Source organism: Tyto alba, unplaced genomic scaffold (assembly GCF_018691265.1).
Source record: "Tyto alba isolate M040663 unplaced genomic scaffold, T.alba_DEE_v4.0 Super-Scaffold_33, whole genome shotgun sequence".
Lineage (NCBI taxonomy): Eukaryota > Metazoa > Chordata > Aves > Strigiformes > Tytonidae > Tyto > Tyto alba.
Genome location: NW_024881308.1, coordinates 12464042 through 12482794, shown reverse-complemented (window position 1 = coordinate 12482794; position 18753 = coordinate 12464042). Strand labels below are relative to the sequence as shown.

General features: G+C 40.9%; 2 protein-coding genes across 2 annotated transcripts in view; one reads left to right on the top strand and one right to left on the bottom strand.

The window, feature by feature from the left end:
• GNAS (GNAS complex locus) overlaps positions 1-18753 on the bottom strand; it is a 161595-nt gene that overhangs the window by 101884 nt on the left and 40958 nt on the right. The gene's annotated exons all lie outside the window — the stretch shown is intronic.
• Positions 19-17077, top strand: LOC116965756 (translation initiation factor IF-2-like). The gene is made up of 3 exons (XM_042800990.1): positions 19-1344; positions 4964-5026; positions 17045-17077. Exon 1 carries the CDS (start codon positions 19-21, stop codon positions 943-945), a length of 927 nt encoding a protein of 308 aa, XP_042656924.1. The 3' UTR covers positions 946-1344; positions 4964-5026; positions 17045-17077.

Here is an 18753-nt window from a genome sequence, read left to right as displayed (position 1 = left end):
CTGCCCAGAGCCAGAGACATGGAGAGAGCCGAGCCCGGAGCCAGCCAAGGGGGGGGGCCGATGGCGATGACTTTGCTGCTGCTCCGCCGGGCCTCCTCCCCGGCAGCTGCAGCTGCTTCTCCTCCCCCGCCCCCCCGCTCAGCCCCGCGCCGATCCCCTCAGCGCACCTTTCCCCGGGGGGGTGGCGGCAGGGCCCGATGCGGAGCGATCCGCGGGGATCTCCGCGCCCCCGGCTGGGCCGCCGGCTCCTCTAGAGGGAACAGAAACGGCCCCCCCCGCGCCGCACGCACAGGAACAAATCCAGCTTCAGTGCCACCCCCCCAAAAAAAAAAAAAAAAAAAAAAAAAAATCCTCTTTAGATCCAAAGGCACGGGCTCCAGGCGCGGAAACCTCCCCAAATTCTCGGCGGGGAGGATCGGGAAACGTCTCTTCCTTGCCTCTCCCCCCGCGCCGACGGGCAGAAGCGCCGAGGGGGTCACGCCAGCCCCGGCTCTCGGCGGAGGTCGGGTCCCCTTCCCTCGCCGGGTGCCTCAGCTCCTCGCCCTCCGGCCGCCGCGGGTCCTTCCTCCCTCACTGGGGCGGGGGGGGTCCAATCCAAGCCCCCCTCCCTTTATTTTTTTTTTTTTTTCCCTTTTTTTTTTTTTTTTTTTTTTTTTTTTTTTTCCCTCCTTGCTGCTGCTTTTTCACATTAGCTTTCCAGGCGGCTGGATCCTCTCGGCTTCTCCGGGAAGCGGGGGGAGAAGGAAGAGAAGAGAAAAAAAAAAAAAAAAAAAAAAAAAAAAATCCCGTTTGCTCTTTCTCCCCGCGCAAAACCTGTCCCTCACGGGAGGCTTTTTCCCCGTCTTATTTTTCCTGCTCTCTCCCGCATTTCCACCACCCTCTTTTTTTTTTTTCTTTTTTTTTTTTTCTTTTTTTTTTTTTTTTTTTTTTCCTTCCCCCTATTGAGCTGCACCGAGGCGGCAGAGCGGCGGGGTGGGGCAAGCGGGCCCACACTGCACCCTGGGAGCGGGGCCGCTCACATGACAGCCCGCGTCAGCCCGCGCCGCCGCCGGCGCCCTCTTCGAACCGGCCCCGCTGGCGCGGGGGCTCCGCGCCGCTCCGCGCCGGCAGCCCGGGAGCCTCCCGCAGCACGGTGCCGGAGCCAACCGGTCAGCCGCGGGGGTATGCCCGCGCTCGGGCGGCGAGTGGCCTTTCGGACGGGCTTTTCGGGAGGAGAGCAGCCGAGGAAAATATTTCTAGGAGTTGGGGTTTAAAGTTAATACCGTTCTGAGTGCATTTTAGTGGAGTTCTGCCCCGGGGCATTTTATACTACACTTGAAAATAATTACTGCAGAAGTTACTATAGTAAGTACTTAAATATGTATATATTTATATTTATACATTTTCTCAATTGATTAACTCTGTTTATCCGGCTACTGACCTACAGAACGATCCTGCAGATGCTGATGTGCACATATAATTTTTACCAATGTGAGTATTTCTGGGCAAATACTTTTCCCGAGTGTGGGGCAGCTCCCCCGCCCACAACGTGATCCCACACGGGACCCTCTCCAGGGCTGCGGCCAGGGACAGGGGGTTGGCAGGAGTAAACAAACTACCGAATTACACTGGGTGGACCCAGGGAGTATAACTTGATTCATGCAGTTGCTTCTACCTATGGTTTTGCCAGCTATCTAGCCACATTTTGTTTTCCAAAATATTTTTTGAAAACCTCATTACACAAATTACCCAGCAGTTTTCATGCACAAGCTTATCAGCTACACCTGAAAAACAAAGATTGGCACTTTGCTCTTTGTAAAAACTGGTTCCCTAAAATACACAGGTAGTTTTTCTCTACCCCACTGAGACTAGCAAAATGTCCTCTTACTATACATAAATTATTTATCCTCATTTGCAAAACTCAACTACATACAACACTATTCCCATGAACACACCTTTGTACGTCATACAGTTACTATATTTAGAACCACCTACAGTAAAATAATAATGTGAATAGAGCAAACAATTAGAAGGTCACAGTTAGTGACATCAGATACATCTGTTTAGTTGCTCTTGCTGAAAGAGGGATGGACCTCAGGAGAAACCAGGACTACCACTACCAAATCTTGGTCTTTGAGTAAGTTACTGGCCCTTTCAGTCTATTCTTAAATGCCAAAACTATGGGGTACATAGAGCCTAAGAGCTTTGGAGTCAGTGGAGAGACTCTTACTGACTTCTCCGGGTGTTATTTTAGGCCAAGTCAGTTTTAAAAGGTCTTAGAGAGACTTGGCTCAGCAATGCCCAGATTAATCTGAAACAAAGATTATAATAATTCCTTGTATCTTTTATAGGTCTTTTATTTATTCATATTGTTTCCATGTAATATACATTATTCAAATATATTTTAACCGTGGCATTTACAAGGCACAAAGGACTCAATAAAGCAGAATTCAGACTGAAAATTACAGAACCTTGTAGCTTTTTTATGGTTGCAGGTATGAAGAGAATGAAGAAATGCCAGTATCTGCCACCTCACGCAGCAGGGAAGGCCTCTAGGCTTCAGGCTTTGCTTCCCTCTGCGTCCCAGCTGGGGTGGGGAAGGGAGCCTATCTCAGGCTCCAAACACAAAGGAATATACAAATAAGATAAAAATTACTGCTGGAGATACACAAAAGGCTAAAATCTTTCTGAACAGTGAGTGGCACTAGCGTAGGGAAACGGTACATATGCCAAAGCATCCACCAACAAGGCAGTCATACCTGTGTAAATGATGTTGTCCAGCAGCACACACCCATCCCTGTCCCATACACAAACTAGGATGGGCTTGGTGAGGTTAAACTCTAACAGCTGTCAGCCACTGTGCTGGGGCATGCTGACCTCCTGGTATATATGCCAGATATATATATACCGTCTGGTATATATACCCTGTGCCTCTGTCTCCTTAGGTTGAACAAAGCATGAGGTAGTTGAAAAGGGGAAACACACTCAGCTAATTCACAAAACTCCCAGTTACTCATGATAGAATTAAGAATTAGCTCCTTGTATTACATATGTTATTAAAGTGTGAAAGTGTCAAAAGCTACAGAAAACAAAAAGAAAACTACCAAACTGTTAAACCTATCAGCAATTACAGACTGTTTCTTCTCTTTCTGAAATATGATAGGACACAGACATAAGGCACCAACTGTACTTCACAGACCCACCGAATTGCCATGATTTTTTTCTAGTGCTGTCCTGATTAGGAGAGCATCATTTGAAGAGTAAAAACATACCAACACATAAACTGTTCTCTTTTTTTTTATTATTTGTTTAAATAACCTAATGCTGCTGATGTGTCTTTAGAGTAAATTGTGTTTCTTATTGGAACTAGTTGCATTAGCTTCCATTTTGTAAAAATCCATGAACTTCAGTTTCACGAGACTCCTGCCATCAGGATAGGTGCAGGCAAAATCTGATCCCTAACTCACCATAAAATTAAAGCTCACTTCTGAAGAACCTGCACTGTTAGGAACAAATAAATGCAAAGGTAAATAACTGTATGTATGGGCACAGTGCCTGTGTGATAAAAGTCTAACTATTTGAGGCTTGAAAATACTCAAAAGAGGGTGTTAAAAGACACTGCTGCGTGTTAAGCAGAAATATTTTCCAAAAATGCAAGGTAATATGAATGTGGAAGTGGCTGTATGAGACAATAGGAGACTTATGTCTATTGACTCAATCCTGCACTATTTAAATTAATGGAAGATAAGAGTTTACACACAGAAGATTGTGAGCATGGCACACTTACAGATTAAATTCAAATTAATTAATATTCCTTCTGTGTCTGAACATAACAGCCAACAGCCTCAAATTCTGTTGGGTTTGGGTTTACTTTTTTTTTCAGTCTAAAGTAAATGCAAAGACTTTGAGACACCAACATGCATCTTAGCTTAAGGATTTCACAAAAAGAACAGGGGGTTTGGCAGTATGAATTAATACTCTGCTGTTTCACTTCTCAAACCAGAAAAGATCTCACAAGGAGAGGCAGCAGGATAATTCAAAGTGAATAATATTTCAATGGAGTATTTGTAGGGGATGTATACAGGAAAGTTTCATATAATCCATTTCAGTCTACCTGATAACTTTAGTTAATGGCTATTTAGTCCCATTGGCCTCAGTTCTATTACATTTTAATGAAAATCTCTTCATTTTCTTAATTAAGAGGAAAGAGGTATTTCATTGCAATTCTGTTCCCCATCTTCCTTCCATAGTTTTTGTCCCCAAAACTATTCTTTGGAGTCTGAGACTGAGAAGATTTTTAACCACAGTCCGATCCTGTAAATAAACATGTACTCTACTCAGTTGAGTAGTCCTATTGAAGTGTATAATTTATGCAGACTTTATTCTTCCCAGCTAGGACAACTATATTAACTTGATTTAAAAATGGTTGAAAAGATTTAGATATGAATTAGAAGTAGACTATCAATAACAGTACGAATGAGAACTTACTGAAAAGTACATGTCCCTTACACTTCCCCCACTCTATACACATGAACTTCTGTCCTTTTAACATTTACATGTAATAACTATCAGTATAATCACTCAAAAAACCCTCAAGAAAAATACTATATTTTTCCTATTTTAATATATTTACTTTATGTTTGACATAAAGTATGTTTGCATATAGTTGTGGTAGTCTCCCCTGTTATGCATGAGGATATTCACACATGTATAGGTGTATAGGAAATACTGCTGTAAAAATCACAAACATTGTCTGGACAATGTAGATGCAGGAGTTAGTTTTGGAGTTACTATTTTCTTAACAGAGTAGATTTTGAGCCCGTTGCAAAAATGCTTCTGAGACACATAGTTCATGTCCTTCCATTCTTTTGTCTAACTGAATGGATAAAACTTACTGCTTACAATTCCAATGTTACATCTGTTTTACTCTCAACTAATCACAGTTAGGCTCTGAATTCACTCAAGTTACTCTTTGCTTTTTCAGGTGATTATGAGACCCAGATCAGGATGTCCATCTTACACCGCAGATGCCTTCCAAGCCCTCTAGGTAAAAAACTACCCTTAGCTCCTATTGCAAACAATTCTCATTTGTTAGTAAGTTGAAGGTACTGAGCACTTTGGATGTCCCAGCCTCCAGAAAAAAAGAAACAGTTAATTAGTTCTCAGATGGGACAGTTGTACAGTTCCTTAGGGGCTCACACTGTCCACAGTGAACATGACCTCATAAACTTTTGGCTGTGAACTGTGGGGGTGGAGTTGTGACCAAACCAATGTGCTCATTTGGAAGGGAAGAGACAGACATCACGCTTGAGCATCCCTTAGCAACCGGACTGAAATGGCACTGCAGCTTTTGAGGAGTTTGTCAGCCTTCCTTGCCACTGGAACACCCTGTATTTCAGTTCCTACCATGGCTGAAGAGAACACAGCAGAGCAGACAAAATCTGCAGTTCAAAAAGTAAAAGTGATAGTGGTAATCTAGCTGTACAATTTCCTTGGTTTCTGTTTAGCGGAAATCAGCTATTTTCAGCAAGTCTTTTTCATGGAAGGATACAGAGCTCAATTAACCTGGGGAACACATTAAATAAATGGTTCTTATAGCAACACCTCTATCTTGAATTTACTTTGGACTCTTTCCACTTCAAAACCTGGACTGTAAACTTTGTAACATTCCTCTCTATGATATCAGGATGAACCAAAAGAGAGCTAGGCTTGCATGTGTTAAAACAAAAACCCAGAAAAATACTCTCTGATTTAAAGCCGTTGAGGAGTGGATTGATCAGTGAACAACAAACTATGGGCCACTTCACTACAAACCTGAAAATGCAGTTACAGCCATGCACCTCAGCTACCTCCTTTCCTCACATCTGTGAGACTGTTCCGCCCTAAGAGTTTGTGTCAGAGCTGCTAATCGTGTCAAGGTGAACTCTCAAGGGGAAGACAGTTCAATGTTTTTTCACTGAGAATCTGCAACCCTATAATTCCCCTACAGCCGAATATATGCTAGTGTAGGATAATGACTATACCCTGCTTTCTTTAAAAAAAAAAAAAAAAAATCTATATAATATATGTATTCTTCCCCACTCTGTGATTCACTTGAGATTTATTATCTTTGTATATCTTTGTAAGAAATGAAGATTTTAGAAGTGCTTTTTTTTTTTTTTTTTTTTTTTCCCCCTGCTAATGTTTTCAAGGGATATAAAGTATTGGGAAAAAATAAACAGTGAGTGAATTTATATTACAGAGGTGCAGAAGAAGTTCCCCCTGTGCATAGCACCTTTGAGGATTAAAATCTTATGCAGAAATAAGAAGTAGCTGTGAATTTTTGTTAAGGAGCTTACATTACTCAACACTTCATTTTGCTGTCCTAAAATTCACAGTGCCATGGCTGAGCAGTTCAGACTTCCCTCTTTTAAAAGCAGGGATTACTTCTGGGACAGATTGACTCTTTCAGTTAAAGGGCAGTTTTTAATAGCACACACTGTATATTTCTATGTATTGATACCTTTCTGGTTTGAAGACTGTTAAAATTTTTAGCTTTAGAAATTCAGAACTGTGGGCCTCCATACTGGGTTGTTGAGCAGTTGCCTGGTAGTTGAGCATCAAACCTATCTATCTCATTGTATTCTACTCCCCGTAAACTTACTCTTTTAGTTAGTTATATATAAGGATTAATTAAGGTTCTGATTTAGACTTAAATCAGTGTTTTTTTCATCTGCTTTGAACACTAAAACGGCTCGCATGGCCTCTTGCAATGACTCAGGTCTGCTGCTCACGCTTTCCTTGGATGGAGGCATCCTCCACAAGCTATCGTCCTGCAAAATCCTTTGGACTCTTGGAAGAACAAAACTTGGTGATAAAAAGGGAGACAGTTTCAAAGTCTCCAAGTTACCCTTTGACCTGCTGAACAAGGAACCCTTGAGTAATCTCAAGCCCATTTAAAGGAGAAACAAACAAATTAAAGCCAAACAATCATCTAAAAAGGAAAAACAAAGCAAACAGATTGGAATTGGAGCAAGAATCCAATACGAGGTTTGTTTCAGCTGTTTCCTTTGCAGCAGTCAGAACAAAAATCACTTTAAAAAGCATTAAAAGGTAAACAAAGTAGGAAATTAAGCCATTATCAATCAAACCCAGGGAGGGCAAAGCAGGGTCATCAAGTAAAACAACAAGTTTGTCTGTCACATGGAAAAGAGTGAGCCTATCTGAATGCAATGAAATGAGCATTGTCAGGAAGAAATTAATGCACCACTAATGTATTCAATAAAGAACAAACAGAAAACACATAAGTTCAGATACTCCAAAACAAACAGAATGAAAAGGAGATACTTCCCCCTCTGGCAAAGAAAAGTAATTTTTCCATACAGAAATACTAAACTTGAGAGGGATTTTTGTTTTGTTTTTAAATAAAAACAAGCCCAAAGTCTACTAATAGAATTAACCAAGACCTTCCTTTAAAGCAAAGAAAAAAAAATCTTGACTCCCTCCTTTCACTTCGAGGCTTTTCCTCAGAAACATTAAAAGAGACTTTAAGGAACTCATGGCATTATGGAAATAACACACTAAGATGTTTTCACATAGTAGCTTTTCTTATTTTCTTGCAGTTTTTTTTCCTGATATTCCTTCTCACTACTCGTGCATTCTGCACTGCACTTTTTTAAAAAAAACTCTTATGTAACAGAAGTAGCAGCACATCCTAGCTCTCTGCATAACACATATGGAATGCCGATTACAAAAAAAAATTGGAACAAGTCTTTCCTCAGATTTAGTTTCAGTATTTGTCAATATTCACTGCAGACCTACCCCTGACTGCAAACTTTTTTATAAAGAATTATTCTGCTTTAATCCTTGTTATGTTTGGGTCATAAAGCCCATGGAGGCAGTAGTAGTAGAGGCTGTGTTTTCTAAATACCAGGTTATAGTTAGCTCCTGCAAAGAAGCACAAAACTCCCAAGCCTTTCTCCTGCTGAGGGGGTCAGCAGAGGAGGAGAGGCTCCCAGCTTCACCACCCCAGGCAGCCCAGCATCGGCTGTGGGTCCCACCGGAGCAGGGTGGGAGCTGGGGCTGAGCGTAGCTTAGGCTCAGCCTGACCCAGCCTGCTCTCCAGCAGCACGGTGAGCGATCCCTCCGTGCTAATATTATTTATTACTGACATTGCATTCTCATTTTATGGTGCATAACAGGAAGGGGAATAAGAGGATTGTTAAAATAGTTCTTGCTAAGTTGTCACACAGGTTTTAACGTGCTGTAAACATTCCTCTCCTTCTTTTACATTTTTTAAAATAGAATGACATTCAGGCTTTCACACTCAAAATAACTTTACATTTTAGTGCTAGTAAACCACAATACTCTCAATACCAGGAGCCATTATTAGAGACGATCTGTAAGGAAAACAGAACCGTGATTTTGTTCCTCTGTCTCTGCACTGCTTAAGGCCTAAAAGTGTTCCCTTTCAGAAAGGGTATTTTTCCCCATCTTTTTCTTTAGATTGAAAAAAGTTGAGCCTAGATCCTAAAATTACATACAGACGCAATTATAGAATAGGGGTCTTTTGTACCCTATTTTTCCTGGAAGAATCTGGCTGTCTGGCAAACTAACAGCATCATTACTTCTTAAGTGCCTTGATGTTAAATTAGAGTGCCCCACACGCCCTAAGGGCAGTTGCAAAATTTAGACCCTTTCCCAGTGCTCCAAATCAATATTTCTGGTAGTTTGTTTGGTTTTTTTTGTTTGTTTGTTTTCGTGGGGTTTTTTTGTTTGTTTGTTTTTGTTTTGTTTTGTTGTTTTTTTGTTTGTTTGTTTTTTGGTTTTTTGTTTTTTGGGGTTTTTTTGTGTCTTAGATTTTAGCAATTTATAAACCAATTGATTATCTCCAAGTCTTTAGGTGTGCAATGAAAGGTTTCCCTTGTTGCTCTATCTCAGACAAAGCCATGAAAGACATCCATTGCCAGGGCTGTGGGAACTAGGCAGGATTCGGGTTCTGGACCCAGCTCCAGCCGTGGACTGGGTCAGAACCTGTAATCTAACACTGGGATTTTGCCTCTGCCACATTAAAACCAGCAGAGGTGAAGGATTATCCCCTTCTATGGACCCCAACCAGGAGGATGCTCAGGCCTGTTTGACCACTCACAAAATGTCAGTGGAGAAGAGATAAGCGTCGGGATCAAACAGGGGAACAAGATCCAGGAGACCTGATCTACCACAAACTGTTCGATCCAGCACAGCCACCGATCTGTGCATGACCTTGGATGAGCCACTTCCCCTTTCTGTGCCTCTTTTCCCAACTATCTTTTATCTGCCTCTCTCATTTAGGTTGTAAGCTGTTTACTTCCGACATGTCTGCACAGTATCGAGAACCAAGGGGCCCTGATCTCACTGGTGACCTTTAAGCCCTTCTGCTACACTTTTCATCATAAAATAATTATTCAAAAAGGAAGCGATTTTTTTTAATAGTCTGTCTTCCTTTTCTTAACACCTCTTTAATTCAGACATTCTCAGCAACATTAGATGAAAAAATAGGCTCTGTTCAAAATCTTAACACCGTTTTTCTTAAATGAAAATGCTGAGAAAGCTGCTAGTATTCTGTTGAGTCCTTCTCCCACAGGCCCTCCAGCAAAACCAGGGAAAGCTAGAATCAGCATGCTTGCTACATTCAAAGTGCCAGACAAAGATACTTTTTATTTTGAAAATAGAAAAAAAAAAAAAAATGCCTGCACACTTCTCAATCTTTCTTTGTGCACCACAAAGCACCAAACAGGGCAGAAACCCGGTGCTATGTTCTTTTGCAGGTCACCTCCAGGTTTGCTTTTTGCTCTCTGGTGTTACAATAGCAAATTTGTTTTTCCATTGCTCTGTGCATGCTCTCTTGTCTAAGAGTGACCTATTCACTTCTGAAGCAATGGGCTTTTTACAGCTTAGTGTATGTTATGTAAACAGAGAGCAAGTGGCACGGCTGAGCCCCTGGCCCTCAAAGGTGAGGAGCACACTCCACCCCTGGGACCCAAACCGGCCTTGGAGGCTGCTACCCACTTTCTGGGTGTCAGCCCCGAGTGACTGAGCTCCCCGCAAGCCCGGTGTGGACAAAGACTGCAACGCTGCACATGGAGAGCCCCCTTCCCTTTGCTCAGTGGGATCACAGCTACATCAGCGACAGGGCTCTGATGGAAAGCCACTTTGCCATCAGAACAGCCAAGGATCCAGGGATGCTGCAAGGGGCAGGGGATCCAACAGCTTTTACCCCACTGCCACCACTGCTGTCCCCTTCAAGCTACAGCTCCTCTGCCAGCCCATAAACAAGAAGAGTGACCAGTAACTTGCCTTGTCTGCAGCCCTGGGGTGACGGCGTGGGGACACCTGTGCCCCCCGTCTGCCTTGTGCTGTGGGACATTTGGGAGATGCTGAGTCCCACCTGGCACTGGCAAGCCCAGGCTGAAGGCAGGGCCCCCCTGCATGGCTGCATTTCACACCCTATATATAAAATACACAGACATACATTTATTCTGAAAAACTCTTTCTATGAATTGGTGTTACTGAGGCGTATATATACTAACTCCATACATGTGAGAGTTAAGGAAGATTTGTCCAAGGAACTACTTCCAGAGGAAGTGCTGGGCAGCCACATTATTTGTTTTGTTTAAAATGATTTCAGGCTCGATAATGTCCCTTTATCAAAACTACACATGTGCTGAGCATGCACAGTGCTGTGTGTTGTGAGGCATACAGGAAGGGGTGGATTTAATTTATTTCTTTATTATGAATATTGTGGTGGTGTTAGGAGAATCCTGGCCGACAGTGTGAAATAAAGCCAAACTTTCAGAGGATATTTTGGGGCTTGAAGTTCCTGTGCTGCCTTTTTGAATTCAGTCTCAAATTCTGTATTTCTAATCCTCTGTTCTGTCTGTACCATCTCATGAATAGACATGTGTATTATTGCAGAGCTGAGCAAGTACCCCATAACATTTGCCATTGATATTCATTTGAAAGAAAAATGGAGTTTAAGCTTCCTGGTTTTGCTTTCCTCGAGTGAGGAAACTAGTGAGGGAGTTTATAAATTCACAGTTCTGGCAGGGAAAAGGGACCAAGGCAATTGTGACACACCAAAAACAGCTCTCCATCAAAATTATAACCCCGTTTTATTTTCTGAACATCAACTTGGCTATAAGGTTTGTTTACATTTATTTGGTATCATACCCTCTATTGTGGATCAAAGCATTCATGTTGCTGGAGAGACTCTGTACCCAGCTGAACAACAATGGCCACAAAGCAGAAACAAAGCCACCGTGATCTACAGCACAGTCTTCCAACTTTCAGACTAGAAATAAGAATTCATTCTTCTCCACTCTAAAAGCTGGCTTGTAGGGACAAAAGGGGGCTAGAAAGAATGGACTTCAGATTCTCTGTGCAAGGGACTGCATCAGCCCACATTGGCCAAGTTAATCAGAAGGAAGGCACGAAGAGCTGATGGGCATAGGGATAGAGATCCAAACTAAAACCTGAGCTACAAGATCAAACTGGGCAGTAAAGACTTGAAAGAATGCTATTTTTCAGTGATCTGTATATGCTCAGTACTGTTTCAGAAAAAAAGTTTAAAAGGCTAAGAAATTCCTTGCCTAAGGATGAATAAAGGAATTCCCATTACCAGAGAGTTGAAATTACATTATGAAATTAAGAATGTGAAGCACTGAAGCAGTGCTTTCACTGGCTAAGAAAAGGGACTGCAGGATCTCACTGCACCAAAGAGTGTCCTACAGGAGGTCTCCTCATAGAAGCATCAGTGCAGGAGCAAATGACTAGGGTGAGAGGTGGTAGAAGCACATAGGTTCACTGGCTGGATCCAAACACTCCAAACTCGTCTGCATGCAGAGAAGATGGGGCAAGACATGACAGTAATAATCTACCACGACTTGAGACCTCCTGCCCTAGTAACAATTATGTAATTGTTACAGTCTCTTAATACCTGAGTAAGAAACCTTTTTATTGCATCAAGTTCTCATGTCTAGACAGATATACATCGTGAATGAATCACTACTGACTAGCTTTGAAGACCCGAGCTGAAGAGTGCTCCATGGTGTAAGCCACTATCTGGACACATCAACACTTGAGGAACAATTTTCTGGAGACAGTTCTTTCAGTACATTACCCTAGGGTATACTGGCTATGAGAAACTCTGGTTTTCCAGTAGTATCAGTAAAGGACTATGAAAAAAAGCAATATAGGCTTAGCAAAGGAACCTATTAATCAGAGAGACCTAAGTGTTAAAAAAATCCCCACCCTCCAAAAACTAGGAATAAAAAAGCTAACAAAAATATATAATCAAGGAACAAATACACGGGGAAAAAAACAAACAGACCTGAATTTACCTGTTGGCCTGATTATGCCATTTCTAGCAGCAATGAGTCTGCCTCTGCTCTCTCTAGAAAGGTTTGATTTTTTGTGAGAGATTGTGCCTTCCCTAAATAATTTGAACCCCTCTTCTGCCCCTTTGCTTTGGTTTCAAAGGTTGTTTTGTTCCCTTCCCAAAGTGCTGATCAGCTTCTCTGCAAAACAGTCACTGTCTTACAAAATTCTGTTCCTCAGTTATTCTGAATGATTCCCAGCTTTCTCTTTTGTCCTCTTGGAGGTGCTCTTCTCCTTGGCAAGGACATAGGGCATTTCCAACATGGGCCTATCTTTTAATTCAGCACAGACATTACAGCACAGGGGGAAGGATTTGGTGAAGGTTAAGGTGTTCTCAAAATTTGTGTTCTCAAAACCATAGTTTGACTCACATATGCCCCCAAACAATCATACATTAGCAATTATAATGATCTTTAATTAAAAAAAGAAATATGTTGCTATTCTTGCAGATAAGGATCTATATAAATACTTGTATAGGTGCCATGGAAGTCTATTTTTCAACCTACATTTCAGTGAGGGAATATTTAACTACCTTACCTACATTACCTACACTACTGTAAAATGAACCTCTTTGAAGTTTTCATATTAAAAAAGCTTTAAAAATTAAGCAGTTTGAATTATTTTTCTACAAACCATATTATCTTAGGAAGTAAAAAGTTAACTTCAGCTCAAGTCATTCCACTTGGAAAAAAAGCAGTAGATTCATGCATCTCACCCTCCATTTTCTCTAAATGTAACATCTAACCCCTGATTGTTATAATTTTTCATGGTAAAGCTTTCTGAGGGTTTATAGCCAACAGACTTTGGCTTTTCCACTGGAAAGTCTGTTATATAAATGTCATTCTCATTTATATCCTCAGTTATAACAAAGTTATTAATGCAGCTGATTCCTAAGAAACTTTATATTTTAGCAACATGTCCTAGCTCTGGTACTGCATAATATAAACATGTCTAACAGAGTATAAGAAAATTATACCTTGGAGATGCTACATTTTTAAAACCAGAGGTAGAAGCTAAATTTGCATACCATTCTGGATATGAACATCAGTTGTCAGAGTGCTACATTTTATTTCCAGCGAGCCATGATCACCTAACTACATTTTGTAGCTGCACACAAATTATTTTATAGAGCACAGTTATCAAATGTTTCGTACAGACAGACTGAAGAAATGATGCTGGGTTGCGGCTTGGATGCTGAGGTCCCACATGATGAGAATTTGGGTTTGGATGCTACAGCACTGAAATTGCTCTTCAAAGGTTCCATCACTGTCAAAAGCAGAACCCCAAAAAACTCCCCTCCTGGTTTTTAATCCTGCTCAAACCCAAATATTGGAAGCGGGTTAAGATCTATGAACTAACATATCTGGCCTCTTGCCACGTGCCGTATTAAGATGCCATATTTAGCTCCTCGTTCTCTAATACTCAGGCATTTAACCTGTTCCCTCCAGCCCTTTCATCCACTTCCAGTGTACTACTAACCAACACGGCTTTCACCCTTCTATTTCCTTCTGCCATTTCTGTTAGCTGTTTTACATATAATTAGTGCTGCTATCCCATGGCACTGGGAAAAGTGACTGTTAACTTGTGCTCCCTCTACTGTCTGATAGGCTTTGCAGCAACATAGCAATATATTGTGAGGAAACTGCAACTTCTTCTTGGCAGAAAGGTCTATTACTTACTATAATATGAACAGTTACTCTGACACACTTATGCAAATGCATACCTAGAATACTAAGGTCCTAAACATATAGATCTTCAACTAGCATATCACCTACCCAGAACTCCGTCAATTATGGACATTTTATCTTGCTCTCTTGGGACGACTGCCCAGTGTGGAATGAGGGAGCCTCATGAAGCAACTATGGCAGCTAGGATAAAATATTTTAGAACAGCCAAGCAGCCACAACTCCCATCAAAATCAAGGTAAGCCACAAACACTAAGGTTCCTCCCTCCATTAAAAGGCCAGGCACCTTTAGTGCTGATTATTAGACCAGACAAGCCCTCAACAAGAGAACAGGAGGCCAAGTTCCAAGTTCTGACCCAGCAATTTGTGCTATTCTTACTTAGACCCACGGCTTTTGCTTACCATGGCCCCTCATTTATTTATGGTGGAAAAAGCATTTTCATGTTTTACAGTGGCAGCAAGCACCCATAAAGTGGGGAGAGGAGGAGGAACAGGAAAAGAGCTGGTGACCCTTCTGTGATTCCTTTTCATGAACATGAATGTTTCTTCCCTGCTTTTTGCAAGGCAGATGAAAGCAGTGAAGACAACTTTAAATTACAATTAGAAGCTCCTATTGAGGACTATGAAGCATGGAACAGAGAATGAGCCTTTGAGTCTGCACCGTCTACAGATCAAAAGGTGAAGCACCACAGCTACTTACTGCTGGAGAGCTAGACTGCTGGAGTACTTCATCTTTGTTGGTGTGGCTCAGACTGATGGAGACTGGCAAGTAGTATCCTCTCAGTATAGTGAGAAGCATCAGCTGAACATACAATACCATGCATTTGTGTTTTTTTCAGATATGATCTGACCAAAGGGCCACTGTCGTGCAGAACAAACTGTATGCACAAATACCATTGGTCTGCTTGTCCAGCCTTCTAGATGAGAGGGCTATCTATGCCAATGGATGCATTATGTTAAACACATCCTGAAGGTATTTGATTCATCATGTATATGGTACATGAAGACTGCCTTCATATTTATATGCGATGCTATAACAAGGTAACATCTGTGAAGAAAATGAAACAAAACCCAAAACCGCCAAGCAGTGAAACCTCTACTCAACATTCTTGAAGGACCTTCTGTGTGGCTTGCATGTAAAGCAAAGAGGTAAGGGACTCACAGCAGAGTCCCTGAAGAGGTGTAGGGAAGACCACCAGTAGGGACTAAAGAATGAAGTGGATGGGACAGCTGAACAACACTACCCAGCTTTGATTTCTGACCATTCCTCATGGAAAGTGGTCCAGCCAACTTCTAAAGATTAGTTGCAATTTTCCTGTTACACAGTCCTTGACACTGCTACTGAAACTGCTATCTCTGGGAAGAAGCATGTTGCAGAACTCCTTGTGTGAGAGGGTTAGTTTCCAGCTTATGACCAAGGTTTAAGGATATGTCTCTTCACTTCTGTTGAGGAGGGTATTTTCAGGGCTAAGAGCATGGAGAAGGGCTGTGGACAGCCAATTACCTAAACAATTTTCTTGAATCCTTAAGGGCATGGAGCACTCTGTACCTCTTCTTGCTGGAGCACTCAGTGCCCACAGTCCAGGTACTATATCTATCCTTCCCATGGGTGATTCAGCAGCAAATAATATTTACTGTTGTTTAAATAAGCAGTGATCGATAGACTTGATTTATGATTCAACAGAGAAGATACTAGGTGCAGACCTTTTAAAGAAATTATCAACAGCTTATGCCTTGCATTTTTAAAAAAGGAAATACTTTATTTCTTTTAAGAGACAAGCATGAGAGAATAAAATGGATGAAGTAGAAGATACCGTCATGCTGTCTTTAGAAATTACAATTTTGGCTGATTGCTTTCAGAAATACTTAATTAATATTTAGGATATTATGGATTAAGTGAAAGGTTTACACTGAATTCTGTCTGAAATGTCTGAAAAACAAGCCTTTAAGTCTTTGTTTATGTTGGCAAGTAACCTGGCTGAGTATAAAAGCCAAAGGTATGATAGACTACCTCACATACTTTACAACTGTTACACTAAATAGGCATTTCAGAATTTACATCCTTACAGAAGAATCCTTAAATAGACTTTCTTACAGGGCTTAAACCAAACATACTTTAGGACATATTTCCTGTTTTCTTAATGTACTTAACTATACTTTAAGAATTAAATCTACTTTTCCTTAAAAAAAGATCCAAAAATTTAACTTTAAAAGTATGGACATCACAGAAATCTATCTTGTTGTTTTTAATGCACTGAAATTGTTTAATGAATACCCACAAATCTTTGTAATAAAGCAGTGTACACTTATTAACCTATTAGTAGTATAAGTATATTTAGCCCTTAGACACAAAAGGCATGCCTGCATATTTCCCAGAATGGAAAACTCCTGCAAGTAAAATTCAAATAATAATTAAATCCCACTTCATTGATTAGTTGTGCCTGTTCTTTTCTTCTGCCTGCTTTTAGATACTGAAAAAGATGATACTAACATGCATTTTCCTCTACCTCCTCTAGCATTGTGTGGGGCAAATTCACAATGCCAATTCATGCAAAAGCATGCAAAATGATTTTTCACAGTATTTAATATTCATCACCAACTTTTTCACAGTATTTAATATTCATCACCAACTTTCAGCGTTGATCAGCAGCTTTCATACTACCTGTAGTTAGAACTGCTTATCAAATCTGGCACTGTGAAGACCTTGAAGTTAAAATGAGTGAGACAGCTTTTAAAGAAACTTACAGGTTGCTTTACTCAGGTTTCCCAAGTTTATAGGTGAGCAAATCAACCGTCCTGCCACGGCTCACCCTTTCCTTTTATTTTCAGCATCATTGAAAGTTGACTGCACATGACAGTTACACACCTCCTTACTCCTTCACAGGCGCTTTGCAACAGCTTAATAACTTCCTTATTGTTTTTTAGTAAGAACATTGATGTTGTTCCTCCTCCCCCCCTAACTGCTCAGTTGCACTTTTCATTTGCAGATGGAAAACAGAGCCTGTTTCTACAGTTAAGGAGAGAAGAGGATACGGTCTTTGAAGCCCTTGGCAGTGAAAGGAATCTCCCCCAGCACTTATTTTGAGAGGTGAGGCTCTGGTATTGCGAAACTGGTTAGAGCTAGAGAAGAGAAGTCAGTGGTATCCTACAGGAGCCCTTTTCTGCAACAAACTGAATAATCATATTTTAATCAGAAGTCAGTCATGGCTTCTACTTTAATTTAATACACTTGAAGGTACTTACAGTTCTGGGAACTAAATTCAGCTTGTTAAACAAACCCTTTTTCTGCACATTTTTTTTCTGTAATATGTGATACGACTGCTTCATACACAAGTATTGGGAAGCAACCAGATAAAGCTGATACTCAGGATGGCTGGATTAGTGAAATCAGTTGAGCAATAGTTTTCAAAAGTACCCAGAGACCAGATTTCAAAAGGTATCTCTGTATCTAAAGATGCAGGTACATCTCTGAAAGGGCTTGCAGATGGATCTGAGGTGGATCTATTTGCCATACCTACCACAATATTTGCAAAAGAATCCCATTAGGAAGCTTGCTGTATTTTTAGGCAACTAAATACCTCTAAATACTCCATGTTATACAACTCAGAATCTACATTTTATTTTTTAATAGATGGTGCACATGACTCAGGACTGTAAGGCTATAGGTGCACCCGTTGTTGAAGGAATACATGTTCCCACTCCCTGGCTGCAGTGGCCACGAGCTGAGCGGGGCTGCCTGCTGACGTCCCTAGCATGCCTCTTGGAGTTGTACACCAGGCTTTCGAGCTCTGCCTGGATTCAGAGAGGGGAGGCTGAGTGTTTATAACTATTCCCCCTTCTGTTTGTGTATTTCAAACAAGTGTCCACAAATGGATACTTGGGAAGATGTTTAATTGAGAAGCGTACATGCTATGCATGCATAATATCAATGCACAGCAAATGCTAATGTTGTATATTTAATATATCTAAAAAGAAAAGCACCTGCCAGCAGGCACAGAAATCTCATCGTTATTTCAAAGTACTATATCTGAACATTCACTGATTGCAGTTGGTATTCTCTTTATTCAGCTTCGCACTCCGTTTTTTTTAACCTAGAACTAACATTTTAACTTAAATCCCTCTGAGCAGTAAGCTGTGCCTTCATTTTCTCAAATGATTGCTACAACTCTTCTAACTAATATAGTGCAGAATACATCTTGTGATGCATGGATATTTTTGCATTTGTCAGGGCATAATTCTAATAAAAATTGAAGATATATGAATATATCTGAGCATGCAATAAGGATTTATCTACGATTGCAGGCGCACGGAGTCCATCTGGAGGGGATTCAGTGTTCCCTCAACCACCCAGGAAGCATGCACCAATGTTCACACCCAGGTCAGACGTCTGTACGTAATTTTACAGAAAGCTTCTTTATTCACAAGAATTCTTCTGTTGTAGTTATTATCTTATGTGAAAATGTACTTTCTGTGGCCCTCATCATTTTCAGAATAAAAAAACCCAAAATAACTTGCAAGACCTGTGAGCATTCAGTGTAAATCAACAAACTGTATATAAAATTCATAGTATCCAGCCATAATCCCACAAACTGCTCTGAAGTTTTTTTTTTCTCCCTTTCTTTTTGCCAGCTATCTTTTGCAAAGCTGCCATCTTCTGCTTTCTTGCAAATTCATGGTTTTCAGGGGGTTCTTGTTT